Source organism: Lithobates pipiens, unplaced genomic scaffold (genome assembly GCF_037356315.1).
Source record: "Lithobates pipiens isolate NorthernLeopardFrog02 unplaced genomic scaffold, aLitPip1_a1.2 Scaffold_23, whole genome shotgun sequence".
In the NCBI taxonomy this organism is placed as follows: Eukaryota; Metazoa; Chordata; class Amphibia; order Anura; family Ranidae; genus Lithobates; species Lithobates pipiens.
In genome coordinates, this window is record NW_027507785.1 from 43912337 (window position 1) to 43932920 (window position 20584).

The 20584-nt window shown below is 42.8% G+C and overlaps 1 protein-coding gene across 2 annotated transcripts in view; it reads right to left on the reverse strand.

Moving 5' to 3' along the window:
* GRM2 (glutamate metabotropic receptor 2) overlaps positions 1–20584 on the reverse strand; it is a 71961-nt gene that overhangs the window by 13617 nt on the left and 37760 nt on the right. For both annotated transcript variants that reach the window (XM_077451496.1, XM_077451497.1), the window contains exons 2-5: positions 19904–20528; positions 18843–19680; positions 15515–16578; positions 6755–6923 (exon numbers count right to left, since the gene is read on the reverse strand). In XM_077451496.1, the coding sequence (XP_077307622.1) occupies positions 6755–6923; positions 15515–16578; positions 18843–19680; positions 19904–20356 (2524 nt within the window). In that variant the 5' untranslated portion in view covers positions 20357–20528. The remainder of the gene's footprint in view (positions 1–6754; positions 6924–15514; positions 16579–18842; positions 19681–19903; positions 20529–20584) is intronic.

Here is a 20584-nt window from a genome sequence, read left to right on the forward strand (position 1 = left end):
CAAAATCAGTCACGAATCCTCGGAAATCCCCCAGTCACTAGAGACGTGCACGGCGGAAAAATTTGTTTCATTTTGTATTTAAGTTAATCATTTTATTTCATCATATTCGTTATGTTAGAGTGATTCGTTTTCAGAATTTGTTTCATATATTCGGATTTGTTTTGTATATACACTATATTGCTAAGCCCTTGTACACACACGGGTCGGACATTCCAAAAACAAAATCCATCGGATTTTGTCAGACGGATTTTGTCCGAAACTGGTGTTGCATACACACGGTCGGACAATGTTGTCGGAAAATCCGATCGTTCGGAACTTGATGACGTTAGTTCGTTACGACGGGACTACGTTCAGGCTAGTAGCCAATAGCTTTGGTCTCGTAATTTGATCTGAGCATGCGTGGCACTTTTTCCGATCGGAATTCTCTACAAACGGTCGGACAAAGTCCGATCGGATCATGTTGCCGGAAAATTTTATTGCCCTGCTCTAAAACTTTGTCGGTCGGATATTCCGACGGAAACAGTCCAATGGAGCCAGGCATGTACTGGCCATCGGGACTATTGGGATTTTCCAGGTGGGCCGATGGCTCAGTGGGCCAGTTTCAGTGACAGCCAGTGGCATCACTGGGGGGGGGACTTTTGGGGCTATAGCCCCTAATCTGGGGCCCATAGCCCTGAGTCAGTCCAGGAGTCCCCAACCACAGGGTCCCGGCCCACTACCTGCCCTCTTTCTAGTGACCCTGATGTAAGGAGGGGCTCTCTGGGGACCCTGATGTAAGGGTGTGGATCTCTGTGGACCTGGATGTAAGGGGGGGCTCTGTGGGGATCCGGATGTAAGGGGGAGGCTCTCTAGGGACCCTGATCTAAGGAGGGGCTCTCTGGAGACGCTGATGTAAGGCGGAGGATCTCTGGGGACTCCGATGTAAGAGGGGCTCTCTGGGGACCCTGATGTAAGGAGAAGGCTATATGGGGACCCTGATGTAAGGGGATGCTCTCTGGGGACCCAGATGTAAGGGGGGACTCTCTAGGGGCAATTATGTACAGTTTATATACTTTTTTTTGTGTGTTTGCAAAATTAAAGTGGGCCGGTCTGGATGAAGTCCAGGGCCAAGTTTTTGTCCCAGTCCAGCCCTGAATGGAGCCCACACATGGTCGGATTATCCGACAACACGGTCCGATCGGACATTTTCCGTCGGAATGTCCAACCGTGTGTACAAGGGCTAAAAGTATTGGGGCGTCTGCCTTTACCCACACATGTACTTAAATGGAATCCCAGTCTTAGTCCGTAGGGTTCAATATTGAATTGGCCCTTTGCAGCTATAACAGCTTCACCATTCAATATTGAGTTGGCCCCGCCCTTTGCAGCTATAACAGCTTCACCTCTTCTGGGAAGGCCGTCTACAAGGTTTAGGAGTGCGTCTATGGGAATGTTTGTCCATTATTCCAGGAGCCCATTTGTGAGGTCAGGCTCTGATGTTGAATGAGAAGGCCTGGCTCAGTGTCTCCGCTCTCATTCACCTCAAAGGTGTTTTATTGGATTGAAGTCAGGGCAGTCAAGTTCCTCCACACCAAACTCGCTCGTCCATGTCTTTAAGGACCTTGCTTTGTGCACTGGTGAGCAGTCAGGTTGGAACAGGAAGGGGCCGTCCCCCAAACTGTTCCCACAAAGTTGGGAGCATGAAATTGTCCAAAATGTCTTGGCATGCCAATGCCTTTATGCCCTGTACACACGATAGGATTTTCCAACAATAAAACCGTGGATTTTTTTTCCGAAGGACGTTGGCTCAAACTTGTCTTGCATACACACGGTCACGCAAATGTTGTCGGAAATTCCAAACGTCAAGAACGCGGTGACGTACAACACGTACGACGAGCCGGAAAAAAAAATGAAATTCAATAGCCGGTGCGGCTCTTCTGCTTGATTCCGAGCATGCATGGACTTTTGCGCGTCGGACCTATGTACACACGTTCGGAATTTCCGACAAGTTTTGTTGTCGGAAAATTTGAGAACCTGCTCTCAAACATTTGTTGGCGGAAAATTCCAACAACAAATGTTCTATGGAGCGCACACATGGTCAGAATTTCCGACGGCAAGCTCACATCCAACATTTTTTTGTCGGAGAATCCTATCGTGTGTAGAGGGCATAAGGGTTCCCCTCACTGGAACTAAGGGGCCAAGCCCAACCCCTGAAAAGCAACCCCACACCATAATCCCCCCTTCTCCGGGGGTGGAGTGGGGAAGCCTAAAGAAGTCTAAAGAAGCCTGAGTAGGAATCGTCATCTTATTGCACTTTTTTACCTTACTATACTTTTTGCAATATATGTCTCCATTTCAAATTTATTTTGTGTTTGAATTTGACTCTTTTTTCGAATTCAAATTCATTTTCAAAATCAAATTCATTCTCCAATTCGGATAATTTGTTTTGTTACAATTAATTTTGGATTAGTTGAAATTTGTCACTACTGTGATTCAGAAATTAGGATACATCCAAGCCTTTCAAATAATGAAAATTCCACAAAAATCATACTGACTGTGTAAAGCGATGGCAAAGTCTATGTTGGGATGAGTGGTCGATTTCAACAGTTGAAATTAAAGGAGAATTATGGGGAAAGCTCGTTTTGGCTGTACTTCTCGTGTGGATCACAGGAGTTTAGTTAGTTTTACACTCCTGTGGCCCATTTCCACAGACAGCGATGAAGTCCGCTCTCTGCGAATCGTCATAGAAGTCAGTCCAGGCTCCGCGCCATCACGACCATGGAGTCGGGATCCGCCCAGATCCCTGGACTGACCCACGGCTCAGCCTCTCATTGAGCAGCAGAGAGCCTGAGCCGGCTGCCCCTCGCCCCTCCACAGCCCAGCACTCCAGTGAGCAAGGAGGGGGCAGCGCAGAGAGCTGTGACTAACAGTCTCCAGCTCTCTGCTCACAGAGTTGTGAGAACCGAGCGATCGGCGGTGTTTGATCTCTCAGTGTAGAGGCGCGGAGGGACAGATGCAGCATCGGTCTCATTTCACCTACAGTGCCTTGCGAAAGTATTCGGCCCCCTATGAACTTTTCAACCTTTTGCCACATTTCAGGCTTCAAACATAAAGATATAAAATTTTAATTTTTTGTGAAGAATCACCAACAAGTGGGACACAATTGTGAAGTGGAACGAAATCTATTGGATTTTTTAAACTTTTTTAACTAATAAAAAAATGAAAAGTGGGGCGTGCAAAATGATTGGGCCCCCTTGCGTTAATACTTTGTAGAGCCACCTTTTGCTGCGATTACAGCTGCAAGTCGCTTGGGGTGTCTCTATCAGTTTTGCACATCGAGAGACTGAAATTCTTGCCCATTCTTCCTTGCAAAACAGCTGGAGCTCAGTGAGGTTGGATGGAGAGCGTTTGTGAACAGCAGTTTTCAGCTCTTTCCACAGATTCTCGATTGGATTCAGGTCTGGACTTTGACTTGGCCATTCTAACACCTGGATACGTTTATTTGTGAACCATTCCTTTGTAGATTTTGCTGTATGTTTGGGATCATTGTCTTGTTGGAAGATAAATCTCCGTCCCAGTTCAGGTCTTTTGCAGACTCCAACAGGTTTTCATCCAGAATGGTCCTGTATTTGGCTGCATCCATCTTCCCCTCAATTTTAACCATCTTCCCTGTCCCTGCTGAAGAAAATCAGGCCCAAACCATGATGCTGCCACCACCATGTGTGACAGTGGGGATGGTGTGTTGAGGGTGATGAGCTGTGTTGCTTTTATGCCAAACATATAGTTTTGCATTGTGGGCAAAAAGTTGGATTTTGGTTTCATGTGACCAGAGCACCTTCTTCCACATGTTTGGTGTGTCTCCCAGGTGGCTTGTGGCAAACTTCAGACGAGACTTTTTATGGATATCTTTGAGAAATGGCTTTCTTCTTGCCACTCTTCCATAAAGGGCAGATTTGTGCAGTGTACGACTGATTGTTGTCCTATGGACAGACTCTCCCACCTCAGCTGTAGTTCTCTGCAGTTCATCCAGAGTGATCATGGGCCTCTTGGCTGCATCTCTGATCAGTCTTCTCCTTGTCTGAGCTGAAAGTTTAGAGGGACGGCCAGGTCTTGGTAGATTTGCAGTGGTCTGATACTCCTTCCATTTCAAAATGATCGCTTGCACAGTGCTCCTTGGGTTGTTTAAAGCTTGGGAAATCTTTTAGTATCCAAATCCGGCTTTAAACTTCTCCACAACAGTATTACGGACCTGCCTGGTGTGTTCCTTGGTCTTCATGATGCTCTCTGCGCTTTCAACAGAACCCTGAGACTATCACAGAGCAGGTGCATTTATACAGAGACTTGATTACACACAGGTGGATTCTATTTATCACCATCAGTCATTTAGGACAACATTGGATCATTCAGAGATCCTCGCTGAACTTCTGGAGTGAGTTTGCTGCACTGAAAGTAAAGGGGCCGAATAATTTTGCACGCACCACTTTTCAGTTTTTTATTTGCTAAAAAAGTAAAAAAAATCCAATAGATTTCGTTCCACTTCACAATTGTGTCCCACTTGTTGGTGATTCTTCACAAAAAATTTACATTTTATATCTTTATGTTTGAAGCCTGAAATGTGGCAAAAGGTTGAAAAGTTCAAGGGGGCCGAATACTTTCGCAAGGCACTGTAGGTAAGTATAAATCTGCAAAAAAGCAGTACCCCATACTTCTCTTTTAAGCTCTAATTTTGCTATGCGGTCTCGATAGGGGAAAAAAAAAGTTCCCCTCTAAAGTGTGCCATGCTCTTAACTGGGGCACCCCCTCACTGTGTGACGTGGTTTTGCTGATTGACAAAGGGTTAGACAATGGTTCACAATAATGTTATAGTTTACCATTGGGTTGGCGTTTTCTGGCATATAAACAGGTCTGGTGTTGTTGAAAGGATCTTCTCGACCTTCAGGACTTATTTAATGAGCCATAGCAGGGATTCCTCGCTGTAAATACCAGCAGAGGGCTACCTCCCTTCAGACCCCAGTAGGTGAGAATACTTATTTCTAAACCCCAACACATGGGGATATTTCATTCTATATCTAAGTAAATGGCGATTTTCTCATTCTAGATCCAAGTAGATGGGAATATCTCATTCTAGACCCCAGTAGACTAGATGGGGGTACCTCATTCTAGACCCCAGTAGATGGGGATATCTCATCCTAGACCTCAGTAGATGGGGATATCTCATTCTAGACCCCAGTAGATGGGGATATTTCATCCTAGACCCCAGTAAATGGGGGTATCTTATTCTAGACCCCAGTAGATGAGGCTATTTTATCCTAGACCCCAGTAAATGGGGGTATCTCATTCTAGACCCCAGTAGATGGGGGTACCCCATTCTAGACCCCAATAGATGGGGATATCTCATTCTAGACCTCAGTAGATGGGGAAATCTCATTCTAGACCCAAGTAGATGGGGATATTTAATTCTAGACCCCAATAGATGGGGATATCTCACTCTAGAACCCAGTTAATTAGGATGTTCTCATGCTAGACCCTAGTAGATGGGGATATTTCATCCTAGACCCCAGTAGATGGGGGTATCTCATTCTAGACCCCAGTAGAGTAGATGGGGTTACCTCATCCTAGACCTCAGTAGATGGGAATATCTCATCCTAGACCTCAGTAGATGGGGATATCTCATTCTAGACCCCAGTAGATGGGGATATTTCATCCTAGACCCCAGTAAATGGGGGTATCTTATTCTAGACCCCAGTAGATGAGGCTATTTTATCCTAGACCCCAGTAAATGGGGGTATCTCATTCTAGACCCCAGTAGATGAGGGTACCCCATTCTAGACCCCAATAGATGGGGATATCTCATTCTAGACCCCAGTAGATGGGGAAATCTCATTCTAGACCCAAGTAGATGGAGATATTTAATTCTAGACCCCAATAGATGGGGATATCTCACTCTAGAACCCAGTAAATTAGGATGTTCTCATGCTAGACCCTAGTAGATGGGGATATTTCATCCTAGACCCCAGTAGATGGGGGTATCTTATTCTAGGCTCCAGTAGGTGGAGATGGGTTATTCTAGCAATTAGAAGACAGGGTTACTTCCTTGCAGACCTTAGTAGGTATGAAGGGGTAACTCAGTCTAAATCACAAAAAGTAGGAATGTCTCCTTTTAGACCCCAGTAAGTGGAGATGACTCATTCTAGACCCCAGAAAGTGGAGATGACTAACTTAAGAAATTAGTAGGTGGGGATACCTTATTCTAGACCCCAGTAGGCATACCTTACTCTAAATCACAGTAAGCAGGGATGCCTCCTTCTAGACCCCTGTAGATTAGAATACCTTTTTAAACACCCCATCGTATGAGGATATTACATTCTAACCTCCCATAGGTGAAGACAGGTCATTCTAGCAATTAGTATGCACATGTGCACATTTTTTTTTTACAGGGCTTCAGTAAAAATTGCACTGTCGCTCATTCTGTTACTACACCAAGAAAACTGCACGGGATGGTAAGCATGTCCAACACCTCCCTTTCATTTTTCTGTAGCCACTTCAGCTGTCCTTATCCCAGGCCAGTTTGTTCCCAACCCCTGGTTTCTAGGGTCAGTGTTCAAGTAACCCCAGTAAGTTCATATTTTGGGAATTTTCAGTAGATAATTAAGCTGCCATTAATACCAAGCCGGTCACCTTGATTTAAAGCATGGATGAAACTCTGACCTGTTGGGGGTATGTGAGGACTGAGGTTGGGAACTACTGCCCTAAAGTTGCCCTGGATGGCCATACTCACTGTGGGATCCACCTGCTCCGGTGGCGCTGAATCGGTTGGTGGCACTACGGTGACTGGTGACATTTTTCTGTGGCTGGAACATGATGATGTGAAGTTTTGGGGTGAAGAGGCATCCCAGGACCACCGAGCCACTGAGGCTGACCGAGACACACAGAGTAGTGGTCTGAACCTGAGAGACGGAGACAGAAGAGTGTCCAAGAGTCATATTGAAGCTTATTTATGATTCACACAAAACCTAAAACATAAAATACAGATTAGACAAGGTCACACTATATGGCCAAACTTTTGAGGGCTCCTGATCACCACACCTTTATGAACTGGTTGGACATCTCATTGATACTCCAATTCATCCCAATGGTGTTCAGTAGGGTTGGGGTCAGGGTTCTGTGCAGGACACTTGAGTTCCTCCACACGAAAATTTGTCAAACCATGTCTTTATGGAACTTTGTGGACATCTGACCATCGAACCCTTATAAGCTTGTAGGGAATCCCATTCTAAAACAATGGCCATTTATTAATATGGAGTTGCCACACCATGGCCATTAATTGGGATTGCATCCTTTGTGGATATAAAATCTTCCACCCTTCTGGGAAGGCTTGTCTGTGTGAATTTGTGCCCATTTGTGAGGTCAAGTACTGATATTGGATGAAAAGATCTGAATCACCATGTTTGGCCCCATGTTGGGCGCCAGAAAAAAAGACCCGTCTCACCATAGGTGTTCCATTTCATTCCATTGATGTTCAGTAGGGTTGAGGTCATGGCTCTGTGCAGGACACTTGAGTTCCTCTGCACCAAACTGGCCACAGCATATCTTTATGGAGGTGGCTTTTGTGAACACCTGAGTATTACACCGCTATACGCTTGTAGGAAATACCACTCCAAAACAATGGCCATTAATTAATATGGAGTTGCCCCACCATAGCCATTAATATGGGATTGCATCCTTTGTGGCTATAACATCTTCCCCCCTTCTGAAAAGGCTTGTTTTATAGGATTTGTGCTTGTTTGGGAGGTCAGGTACTGATATTGTATGAAAAGACCCAACACACATGTTTGGCCCCACGTTGGGCACCAGAAAAAAGACCAGGCTTTTTGGTGTTCCAATTCATCTCAAAGGTGATCAGTAGGGTTGAGGTCATGGCTCTGTGCAGGACACTTGAGTTCCTCTGCACCAAACTGGCCACAGCATATCTTTATGGAGGTGGCTTTTGTGAACACCTGAGTATTACACCGCTATAAGCTCGTAGGAAATCCCACTCCAAAACAATGGCCATTAATTAATATGGAGTTGCCCCACCATAGCCATTAATATGGGATTGCATCCTTTGTGGCTATAACATCTTCCCCCCTTCTGAAAAGGCTTGTTTTATGGGATTTGTGCCTGTTTGGGAGGTCAGGTACTGATATTGTATGAAAAGACCCAACACACATGTTTGGCCCCACGTTGGGCACCAGAAAAAAAGACCAGGCTTTTTGGTGTTCCAATTCATCTCAAAGGTGATCAGTGGGGTTGAGGTCATGGCTCTGTGCAGGACACTTGAGTTCCTCTGCACCAAACTGGCCACAGCATATCTTTATGGAGGTGGCTTTTGTGAACACCTGAGTATTACACCGCTATAAGCTCGTAGGAAATCCCACTCCAAAACAATGGCCATTAATTAATATGGAGTTGCCCCACCATAGCCATTAATATGGGATTGCATCCTTTGTGGCTATAACATCTTCCCCCCTTCTGAAAAGGCTTGTTTTATGGGATTTGTGCCTGTTTGGGAGGTCAGGTACTGATATTGTATGAAAAGACCCGACACACATGTTTGGCCCCACGTTGGGCACCAGAAAAAAAGACCAGGCTTTTTGGTGTTCCAATTCATCTCAAAGGTGATCAGTAGGGATGAGGTCAGCGCTCTGTGCAGGAGATTCAAGTTCCTCCACACCAATCTGGTCAATCCATGTCTTTATGGAGCTGGATTTGTGGTCACCTGGCCATCACACTCCTATAAGCTTGCAGGGCATCCCATTCCAGAACTATGACTATTAATATGGAGGTGCCCCACATGGCCCATTAATATGGATCCATCCCAAAGGTGTTCAGTAGGGTTGAGGTCAGGGCTCTGTGCAGGACACTCCAGTTCCTCCACACCAATCTGGTCACACCATGTCTTTATGGATCTGGCTTTGTACACAGGGGCTAGTCATGGGGGAACAGACAATGGTCTTCACCAAACTGTTACCACAAGGTTGGAAAAGCACAATTGTCTACTACAATGTCTTTGTATGATGGAGTATTACCAGGACCCTTCACTGGAGACACCTGAACGCAATCATTTGGAGGGGGTCCACATTGCTTTGGTCATATATGTACATTTTATATATTTATTATATGCATAAAACTAGCTCCTACAATCCTTCCATGGAAGAGGCACTGATGTACATATTAACTATGTAATATTTAGTGGAAAATTTCCTGATCCCCTTTTTTGTCACTTCAGGAAAGCTTTAGAAATGGTCGCTAAATGTCACGGCTACCTGACAAGTCTTGGAGTTTGGAGAGAAAAGCTTGTGTGTACAAACCCTGAGGGGGAGCGGTATGTGCGGCGCTGCCCACTGTGACTACGGGAGGAAACGCTTTGCCATCTGTGGCCATGGAGAAGACATTCATCTTTTCTCCATGCGGTATTTTTGGCACAGCGGGGTCTCTGTAAATAAGGTTCTATATTTATATCTGAGAGGATGAAAGAATAATTGCTGTTTTCTGGAAGCCGTGCATGCAAAAAAAAATAATATATATATATATATATTTTATTTTTTTATGTACTTGTGGACTTCTTAATGGGTTTATTTTTATAAATGTACATCTCTCGGAATAGGAACTCTACAACCGCACATAGGGCACAGCAGACCAAACACACATCATCACCGTACTGTATGACAAGACACGTAGGGGGGGAGACTTACTTAAACTGGAGCACTCAGAACCTGGTGCAGCTGTGCATGGGAGCCAATCAGCTTCTAACTTTAGCTTGTTCAATTTAAGCTTTGACAATAAAACCTGGAAGCTGATTGGTTTCTTTGCAGAGTTGCACCGGATTCTCTACTCTCCAGTTTTAGCAAATCAACCCCATATTGCCACCTTACCTACAGCTTCCAGCGCTGCTTCCTCCTCCACTGTCTGTCAAGACACATACTGTGACCCTTTAGCTTACCTATCCTGCCCTGCTATTCCTTACCTACACTATATTACCAAAAGTATTGGGATGCCTGCCCTTACACGCACATTAACTTCGATGGCATCCCAGTCTTAGTCCGTAGGGCTCAATATTGAGTTGGCTCCGCCCTTTGCAGCTATAACAGCTTCAACTCTTATGGGAAGGCCGTCCACAAGGTTTAGGAGGGTGTCTATGGGAATGTTTGACTGTTCTTCCAGAAGAACATTTGTGAGGTCAGGCACTGATGTTGGATAAGAAGGCCTGGCTCACAGTCTCCGCTCCAATTTATCCCAAAAGGTGTTCTATCGGGTTGAGGTCAGGACTCAACAGGTGGAGACATGTTTTATTCAGTTACTTTACAGACAATCAATAAACAAATCAAGAGGAGCTAAGTTTGGAGTAGACATGTGCGATTTGTTTCGTTGCAAATTAAAATTCGGATGAATTTTTATTTTTCGGAAAAAATTCGGATGTAGCTGAATTTCCAAATAGTACCAAATTTAAACCAATCTGAAATAACGAAAAAAAAAATTCAGACGAAATTCTAATTCTAATAGTTTTTCAAATACTTTTTGAATTCGAATAGTTTTTTAAATTCGAATTCAAATAGTTTTCAAAATTCGAATACTTTTCCAATTTCCAAAGAGAATAAAATAGAATAGAAAATAAAGGAATAGAATAGAAAAAAAATATTATTATTTGAAATCGAAAATTTTTCTAATGGGAAAACTTTTCAAATTGGAAAACTTTTTGAATAGGAAAACTTTTCAAATTGGAAAACCTTTCGAATTGGAAAACTTTTTGAATTGGAAAACTTTTTAAATTGGAAAACTTTTCGATTTGGAAAACTTTCCAAATTTGGAAAACTTTTCGAATTTGAAGATTTTTCGAATTGGAAAACTTTTTGAATTCGACGATTTTTCGAATGTGAAAATTTTTCAAATTCGAAAACTATTCGAAATTGATTCGAAGACGAATAAACAAAATCCTGAAAATGAATGAAACTAATGAAATAAATTTAACTAAACAAATTTATTCAAATAAATTTGAATTCGTATAGATTCTAAAAGTTTTCGAATCAATTTGAAGATTTTTCAAAGAGAATAAAATAGAATAGAAAATAAAGGAATAGAATAGAAAACAAAATCATTATATTCCATTATTTTCTATTCTTTTATTTTTGTTGGAAATTGGAAAACTATTCAAATTGGAAAACTTTTCGAATTGGAAAACTTTTCAAATTGGAAAACTTTTCGAATTCAAAGATTTTTCGAATTTGAAAATTTTTCGAATTCGAAAACTTTTTGAAATTGATTCAAAGATGAATAAACAAAACTAAATCCTGAAAACAAATGAAACTAATGAAACAAATTTAACGAAACAAATTTATTCAAATAAATTCGAATTCGGATCGATTCTAAAAGTTTTCGAATTCGAAGATTTTTTGAGTGTGAAAACTTTTTGAATTTGAAAACTATTTAAAATTGATTCGAAAACTTTTTTGAATTTCTGAATTAGAATAGTACCGAATTTAAACAAATCCGAAATTAACGAAAAAAAAATTCGGATGTAATTCAAATTCAAATAGTTTTCGATTACTTTTGAAATTTGAATAGGTTTAAAATTTCCAAAGAGAATAAAATAGAATAGAAAATAAAGGAATAGAATAGAAAAAAAAAATATTATATTCCATTATTTTCTATTCTGTTTTATTTTCGTTGGAAATTGGAAAACTATTCAAATTGGAAAACTATTCAAATTGGAAAACTTTTGTAATTGGAAAACTTTTTAAATTGGAAAACTTTTCGAATTCGAAAACTATTCGAAGTTGATTTGAAGATGAATAAACAAAATGAAATGCTGAAAACAAATGAAACTAATGAAACAAATTTAACGAAACAAATTTATTCAAATAAATTCAAATCGATTCTAAAAGTTTTCGAATCAGTTTGAAAATTTTTTGAATTCGAAGATTTTTTGAGTGTGAAAACTTTTTGAATTGGAAAACTATTCAAAATTGATTTGAAAACTTTTTTGAATTTCTGAATCAGAATAGTACCGATTTTAAACAAATCCGAAATAAGGAAAAAAAAATCGAATGTAATTCAAATTTAAATAGTTTTCGATTACCTTTGGAATATGAATAGGTTTCAAATTAGAAAAGAAAAAAATATTATATTCCATTATTTTCTATTCTGTTTTATTTTCGTTGGAAATTGGAAAACTATTCAAATTGAAAAAACTATTCAAATTGGAAAACCTTTGGGTATTGGAAAACTTTTGGAATTGGAAAACTTTTGGAATTGGAAAACTTTTTAAATTGGAAAACTTTTCGAAGTTGATTCAAAGATGAATAAAGAAAACAAAATCCTGAAAACAAATGAAACTAATGAAACGAATTTTATGAAACAAATGTATTCAAATAAATTCGAATCGATTCTAAAAGTTTTCGACTCAATTTGAAGATTTTTCAAATTGGAAAACTTTTCGAATTCAAAGATTTTTTGAACGTGAAAACTTTTCGAATTTGAAAACTATTCAAAATTGATTTGAAAACTTTTTGAATTTCTGAATTAGAATAGTACTGAATTTAAACAAAAAAAAAAATTTGGATGTAATTCAAATTCGAATAGTTTTCGATTACTTTTGGAATTTGAATAGGTTTCAAATTTCCAAAGAGAATAAAATAGAATAGAAAATAAAGGAATAGAATAGAAAAAAAATATTATATTCCATTATTTTCTATTCTGTTTTATTTTCGCTGGAAATTGGAAAACTATTCAAATTGGAAAACTTTTCAATTTGGAAAACTTTTCAAATTGGAAAACTATTCAAACTGGAAAATTTTTGGAATTGGAAAACTTTTGGAATTGGAAAACTTTTGGAATTGGAAAACTTCGAATTGGAAAACTTTTCGAATTAGAAAACTTAAAAACATATAAACAGTGCTGCGCAAAATATTTTATTTATATTTTGAATCAGAAAACTTTCAAAATCTGAAAACTTTTCGAATTTGAAGATTTTTCGAATTTGAAGATTTTTCGAATTTGAAGATTTTTCGAATAGAAAAACTTTTTGAATTAGATGATTTTTCGAATTTGAAAACGTTTCGAATTAAAAAACTATTTGAAATTGATTCGAAAACGAAAAAAAACAAAACAAAATCCTGAAAACCAAAGAAACTAATGAAACAAATTTAACTAAACAAATTCAAATTCGCATCGATTCTAAAAGTTTTCGAATCAATTTGAAGATTTTTTCGAATTGAAAAACTTTTCGAATTGGAAGATTTTTTGAGTGCGAAAACTTTTCAAATTCGAAAACTATTCAAAATTGATTCGAATACTTTTAGAATCGATCGGAATTCGAATTTGAAAAATGTATGAAACAAATGTATTCAAATAACAAACCTAAACGAAACGAAACAAAATTATTTTTTTGGTTCTGCACATGTCTAGTTTGGAGTGCAAAGTGACTGTGAACAAACGTGTCTCCACCTGCAAAACCAGCTGTTCAAGAATAGACTTATGAGCAAGCCAGAAGTGGTAAAACACGTGAGGGAAGGTTGGTTTTTGGTGGAGACATGTTGTACAGAGTCATTTTGCTGATAATCAATAAACACATCAAGAGAAGCTACTTTTGGAGTGTACAAGTGACCGTGTCCCACATGTCTCCACCCTAAAACCAGATGATCAAAGATAAACTTGTGAGCAAGCCAGGAGTGGTGAAACGCATTGAGGTAGGTTGGTTTTTGGGTTGTATTCAGTACTTTACTGATAATAAACTCATCAATTGGAGCTAAGTTTAGAGTGTTACTGATATGTTTTCATATCTTTCAATGGAGAACGGAGACGGGCTCTAGTAGCCAGCACCTGTATTGTTCATGTATGATAAGAGGAGCAGGTCTATGGATTTGGGTGTGTAACCATATGGTATACTGCAGTGATGGCGAACCTTGGCACTCCAGGTGTTTTGGAACTACATTTCCCATGATGCTCCACTACACTGCAGGGTGCATGAGCATCATGGGAAATGTAGTTCCAAAACATCTGGGGTGCCAAGGTTCGCCATCACTGGTATACTGCATATGGTTCATTGAGTAGACCTGACTGAATGTTACCTGCTACACCGGACTCTATAAATTGTAATCTTTCCATAGAAATATCAACATACATAAAAAATTGCAACTTAAAAAAAGTCCACTTTTTCATATATAGCAGCGCATGCACACTTTTTTTTAAAAAGTGAGTTAATTAAAATTCTGATCAGTGTCCAGAAAAGAAGGTGCTTGTTCTATCCGTTCTTTATTGTGATTAAGATGCAGCTTCCACCATGTAGTTCACCACTTGTGGGACACAAACGATCCCCTTTGGGGATGCACTCACCGAACAACCGAGATCAAAAAAAGCCTTTAAACTGCCATTTCCACAATCCTTCCTTGGCCACTAGATGTCTCCCTTATTGGAATTCGGTTTTCTCATATAAAAGAGCAAAAATGTCCAAACATAGCGTGATATTGTTTAACACTATTTATTATATAAGAAAACCCAACATATACATGCATAACAAATAAAAAGATGTTCAAGCATTGAAAAAGTACTGTGCCTTATCTCACTGGTTCAGTTGCGCTCGAGGAGAAACGAACGTTTTCGCTGTGTACCGCAGAAGCTTCACTTCCGCCTTTCCTCAGCTCGCAGGAACGCAGGGATTGAGGCGCACTCGTCACTTCCGGTATGGTTACGCCCTGACGCGTTTCGTCATATCCGACTTCATCTGACCATACCAACCATACCGGAAGTGACGAGTGCGCCTCAATCCCTGCATTCCTGCGAGCTGAGGAAAGGCGGAAGTGAAGCTTCTGCGGTACACAGCGAAAACGTTCGTTTCTTCTCGAGCGCAACTGAACCAGTGAGATAAGGCACAGTACTTTTTCAATGCTTGAACATCTTTTTATTTGTTACGCATGTATATGTTGGGTTTTCTTATATAATAAATAGTGTTAAACAATATCACGCTATGTTTGGACATTTTTGCTCTTTTATATGAGAAAACCGAATTCCAATAAGGGAGACATCTAGTGGCCAAGGAAGGATTGTGGAAATGGCAGTTTAAAGGCTTTTTTGATCTCGGTTGTTCGGTGAGTGCATCCCCAAAGGGGATCGTTTGTGTCCCACAAGTGGTGAACTACATGGTGGAAGCTGCATCTTAATCACAATAAAGAACGGATAGAACAAGCACCTTCTTTTCTGGACACTGATCAGAATTTTAATTAACTCACTTTTTAAAAAAAGTGTGCATGCGCTGCTATATATGAAAAAGTGGACTTTTTTTAAGTTGCAATTTTTTATGTATGTTGATATTTCTGTGTTTTAAAAAAAAAAAAAAAAGCAGCAGCTTTAAAGTGGGTATTTCACGCAAGTGGAGTACCACATAAATACCGCATTTCATATTTGCATATTGGTTTCCAAGAGCGCAGAGCGGTGTACTATTTGGGCAGGCATTTATAATTTTTTTAGTACATTCTTTTATATTGTATAATCTGTCCATGCTCACCCTGTAGTCACTGGAGGTGACGTAGAAGATGGGTAGAAATGCCAGCCAGATGATGCAGGTGGTATACATGGTGAAACCAATAAACTTGGCCTCGTTGAAGTTCTCCGGGCACTTTCGCGTCTTGAACGCGTAGAGGGTGCAGAGAAGGACTAGCAGGACATTGTATGACAACGACAAGAGCATGCTTCCATCTCGGCTGTTACACTTCAGGGTCACCACATATCTCTTATCTGGAGCTGTGTCCTTACGAGTCCCAGCCGGCTCCAGAAGAAGCCAGACCATTACCACCAAGAGCTGGCAGGAGATAAGGACCAGGCAGATGCCTACTTGGGAGGCCGGGCTTATGAATCTGGGCCGCTGGACCCCATCCTGAGCTCCATTGAAAATTCGGGCGATGCGGTTGGTCTTGGTGAGCAGGGCCGAATAACAAATCGCAAAAGACAATCCAAGCCCAAGGCGTCGAAGGGTGCAGACGCTGGTGGAAGGTTTGGCGATGAATATGAAGGTCATGGCGTAGCAGAGAAGCACACCACTCAGAAGGATGTAGCAAAGTTCCCGGCCAGATGCCTTGACTATTGGGGTGTTGTTGTTCTGTATGAAGATCCAAAATGCAAAGAGGGTTGAAATAAGCCCCAAGCAGGACAGGCAGACCGGTCCCAATGCCCAGGCATCACTCCAGCGTATATACTCCTGCGGCAACTCAAAGCAGTCCTTCAGATCCTCATTGGGCCAGTAGCCGAGGCCGCAGTCCCTACAGGTGAATTCGTCCAGGAGGTACTCATGCGGTTGGCACGGGATGCAGATCCAGCAGCAGACGTCTCCAGGCTGCATGCTTTTCACTTCGTTCTTCTTGCAGGGGTCGCTGCACTGGGACACAGGCACAGAGCTACGGGCCCAAGGGATGAGGCTTGTGTTGAGCGTCAGCTCTTCGGCCCAGTAACCGACTTTCTCGTAGTGGTAATGACCGTCTGTGTTCTGGAAATTGAAGATATTGTAACGGCCGATGCCATCTCCAAATTTGTCGAATCTCACAGTGCTGCTGGTGTCTGGGGGAGGGAAGGGAGCTGGAAAGAGAGAAACAAGAAGTCATGGAGGTGTCATTCCAACCCAAGAGGTTTCATTGAAAAAAGTTACACACTGAACGGGGCAATTCAATGATTTACAGTTCTTAGCTTACGAATTATCGTGGGAGGTCAAATCACCCTGGCCTTCCCACTGATCCCGTGGCCCTTTACTCCCATCGTGGGGCCTTTCATTACGGTTCCGCAGCGGGCCACCCTTCTGCCGTCTTGGGATCCCCCCCATGGTGGCAGAACACCAGAGCCCAGTCACTAGTGCCACTTTTGCAACCCTGGTAGTTCCAACTCTTATTGGGGGGCTTTGGTAAGATATGAGGGATCTAAACAGACCCCTGATGTCTCACTTCTGAGTCAGAGATTGGGACTGAGGACAGATTCCTCGGTTCCTTTCTCTGCAGCCTCAGCTGCACAGAATGAATGAACAGGAATACCTCTGTACAGAGGCTTCCTGTTTATTCATAAACTGATGCATGTTAAACAATGTTTACTATGCCCCAGCTTTGAAGGAATAAACCCCCCCCCCGAAAAACAGTCAGTGATCGGTACAGCATGCCCCTTCCCCGCTCTCCATCCTGACAGATGCAGGGGTAAGCTTGGCAGTGCTAGGGGGGAGGGCAGGGAAGCACACAGGGTCCCGGGCAGGGAGGTGGTGGAACTGATGTATAGAGAAACTGATGCCCTCCATTTCCCTCCTGCAGTCACTGAATGTCTACCGGATTGAGAGGAGGGGAAGCGGGCTACATGGAGGAATCGGTTCCTCTACATGGCGCCGTGCCCTCCGCTCTCCAATCCAGGCATGGGGGGGGGGCTCGGGCCCCCCTGGAGCATGGAACCTGGGCCAATGGCAACCCCTGCGACCCATGTATCTACACCTCTGAGCTGATGGTTATAATTCAACCAAAAAAAAAAATTCTTGCTATTTTCTTACCTGCACCAGAAAATTGTGATAGTAATAATCTTGATGGTTTACAGGAGAATTTTATTTTTCCAGGTTTAGGAATGAGGCAGAAACTTCTCATCCATTGACTTTACTAGAAGTGAAATAGTGATAGTCAGAGGGAGGTGGAAGGAGTGTTCCATCCTCGGTGTCAGTGGGAGAAATACTGCCCCATCCTGGGTGTCAGTGGGAGAAATACTACCCCATCATTGGTGTCAGTGTGAGGAATAATGTCCCATTGTTGGTGTCAGTGGAAACAATAGTGCCCCATCATTGGTGTGAATTGAAAGAATAATGCCCCATTGCTGGTGTTAGTGGGAGGAATAGTGCCCCATCATTTGTGTCAGTAGGAGGAATAGTGCCCCGTTGTTGGTGTCAGTGGGAGGAGTAGTGTCCTGTCTTAGGTGTAAGTAGGAGGAATAGTGCCCCATTGTTGGTGTCAGTGGGAGGAATAGTGCCACATTGTTGGTGTCAGTGGAAGGAACAGTGTCCCATTGTTGGTGTCAGTGGGAGGAATAGTGCCACATTGTTGGTGTCAGTGGGAGGAACAGTGCCCAATCGGTGTCAGTGGAAGGAACAGTGCCCAATTGTTGGTGTCAGTGGGAGAAATAGTGCCTCATCATTGGTGTCAGTTGGAGGAATGTGCCCCATTGTTCATGTCAGTGAGGGGAATAATGCCCTTTCATTAGTGTCAGTGAAAGGAATAGTGCTCCATTGTTGGTGTCAATGGGAGAAATAGTGCCTCATCATTCCTGTCAGTGGGAGGAATAGTGTCCTTTTGTTGGTGTCAGTAGGAAGAATACCCTCCCAATGTTGTGTCAGTGGGGAGGAATAGTGCCCCATCACTGGTGTCAGTGGGAGGAATAGCGCCTCATTGTTGGTGTCAGTGGGGGGAATAGTGCCTCATTGTTGGTGTCAGTGGGAGGAATAGTGCCCCATCATAGGTGTCAGTGGGAGGAATAGTGCCCCATCATTGGTGTCAGTGGGAGGAATAGTGCCCCATCATTGGTGTCAGTGGGAGGAATAGTGCCCCATCCTTGGTGTCAGTGGGAGGAATAGTGCCCCATCCTTGGTGTCAGTGGGAGGAATAGTGCCCCATCCTTGGTGTCAGTGGGAGGAATAGTGCCCCATCATTGGTGTCAGTGGGAGGAGTAGTGGCCCTCTGTTGTTGTCCATCAAAGAAATGGTGCCTTTTAATTGGTGTCAGCGGGCAGATAGGTGCCCCAGTTTGGAGACCACTAATCTAGGCTAATATAAATTTGTCTGAAGTTGGGTTTTAGAAGCCTTCTCCATCACCCGCATCACAACTTACCGTCAAACTTCACATTAAGAATGAATTCACGGTAGAGGCGTCGTCCATTGGGTGGGTCCATCGTAGGGCAGAACTGAGTGACATTGGGGCACAGTGCCTGGTACATATTGTGGAGGCCGTGCGCCATGGCATAGACAGCGTTTACCACAAACATGATTTTGGACTCTTGCTCAAACTTCACTTCTTGCAGTGAGTGTCTTGTGCAGTCCAAACTGTCGAGCCGACAGTGGAACTTGTTTTCCCAGAACTCCCTGAAAAAAGGGTTGCGCGTGTTATTGAAGGGGTGCAAGGACTGGAAGTACTTTGAAAACTCCCACAACGGGTACGATGCCAGCTCTATGGTGATGGCACCTTCAGCGACCCCCTCACTGCCCATCACCACGCTCTCCAGCGCGCCCCAACCATCGCTGGCCACCCACATGAAGGAGACGTTGAGTTGCTGTGCTGCTGCCAGTAGCTCCCGGGCGTCCTCGATCTTGGTGAACAGGACAACCACTTTGGCGCTGGGCTTCTGCTGCAGGGCCCGGATAACACTGGTAAAGGTTTTCTTATTCATGGAGCGTCCCACCTTCTCGGAGGTGGCGATGCAGATATTACGAGCCCGGGCCTCTTGCTCAAAGGCCTCAATGCCGGTTTCACCGTAATCTCCTTCAGACGCCACAGTGGAGACATAAGTCCAGTTGAAGAAGCGTAAGATATCCGCCATGGCCTTGGCTTGGTAGAAGTCCGGGGGAACCGTTCTTGCGAAGAAGTCGTAGCGTGACTTATCGCTCAGCTTGGCACTAGTGGAGGCGTAACTGATCTGTGGGATCTGGAAGAGCCGAAGAAGATTGGCCACCTGAGGAAGTAAAATAAAGAGTAAAAAAAAACGAAAAAATATATAGCTCTGACATATACCGTAAAAACCCAGCAAGGGTTCTAATCCCTCATAACTCCACCCAAAACCTAAAAAAAAAACAAAAGCTCACCTTTAATAATAATATAATAATAGTTAATAACTAAAGGGTGTTTTTTAATACATCAGGAGCTCAACCTTAAATATAAAGTCACTTGTATCCTACCTGTATGGACACATCACTGTAAGATCCTCCAATCACCCCACTGATGGCTGTAAGGGTCTCCCCATGTATAGCATATGATCCATCTGGACACAGGTACTGAGGTCCATCGCCCCGGGTCAGAGATCCTCGTACCAACTCCAAGGCTTGCTCCAGAGCATACGTGTCTTTAGAACATGTGTCCAGTATATGGGCCCCCAGCTGAAGCCCTGGGAGGATTTGTGGGTCCCTGTTAATGGCATCCACAGCAAACAGCATGGCTTCCAGTCTCTGCAGTCCACGGTGCTCATTCATGCGGCCACACTCCGAGCCAGGTCCTCCTTTCTCATGGACCGGGAAGAGACCCCCAATAACCAAATCCCCTTCAATGCGGATCTCCGGCCGAGGAATCTTGCCGCTCTTATCCACGGCGATCACAGGGAGCCAGAAGAGCGTCCTCCAGAAGATGTTAGCCATCTGGTAGAACCTGTTGAAAGTCTGAAACTAGCAGCTTGGAAGATCGGGGTCGGGGTGATCAGTGATGAGTCAGAACTGGAGAATAAAGAAGCTTCCCAGAAATGAAAGGCAGAAAATCCAAGAATCCAGGAGACATGAGAGGGCGATGGAGAACATTTCCTATATTTCTGTTCTGGATGGAGAAAAGAAGAGATTGGTGTCAGACATTACAGAAAAGAAGATCACCGG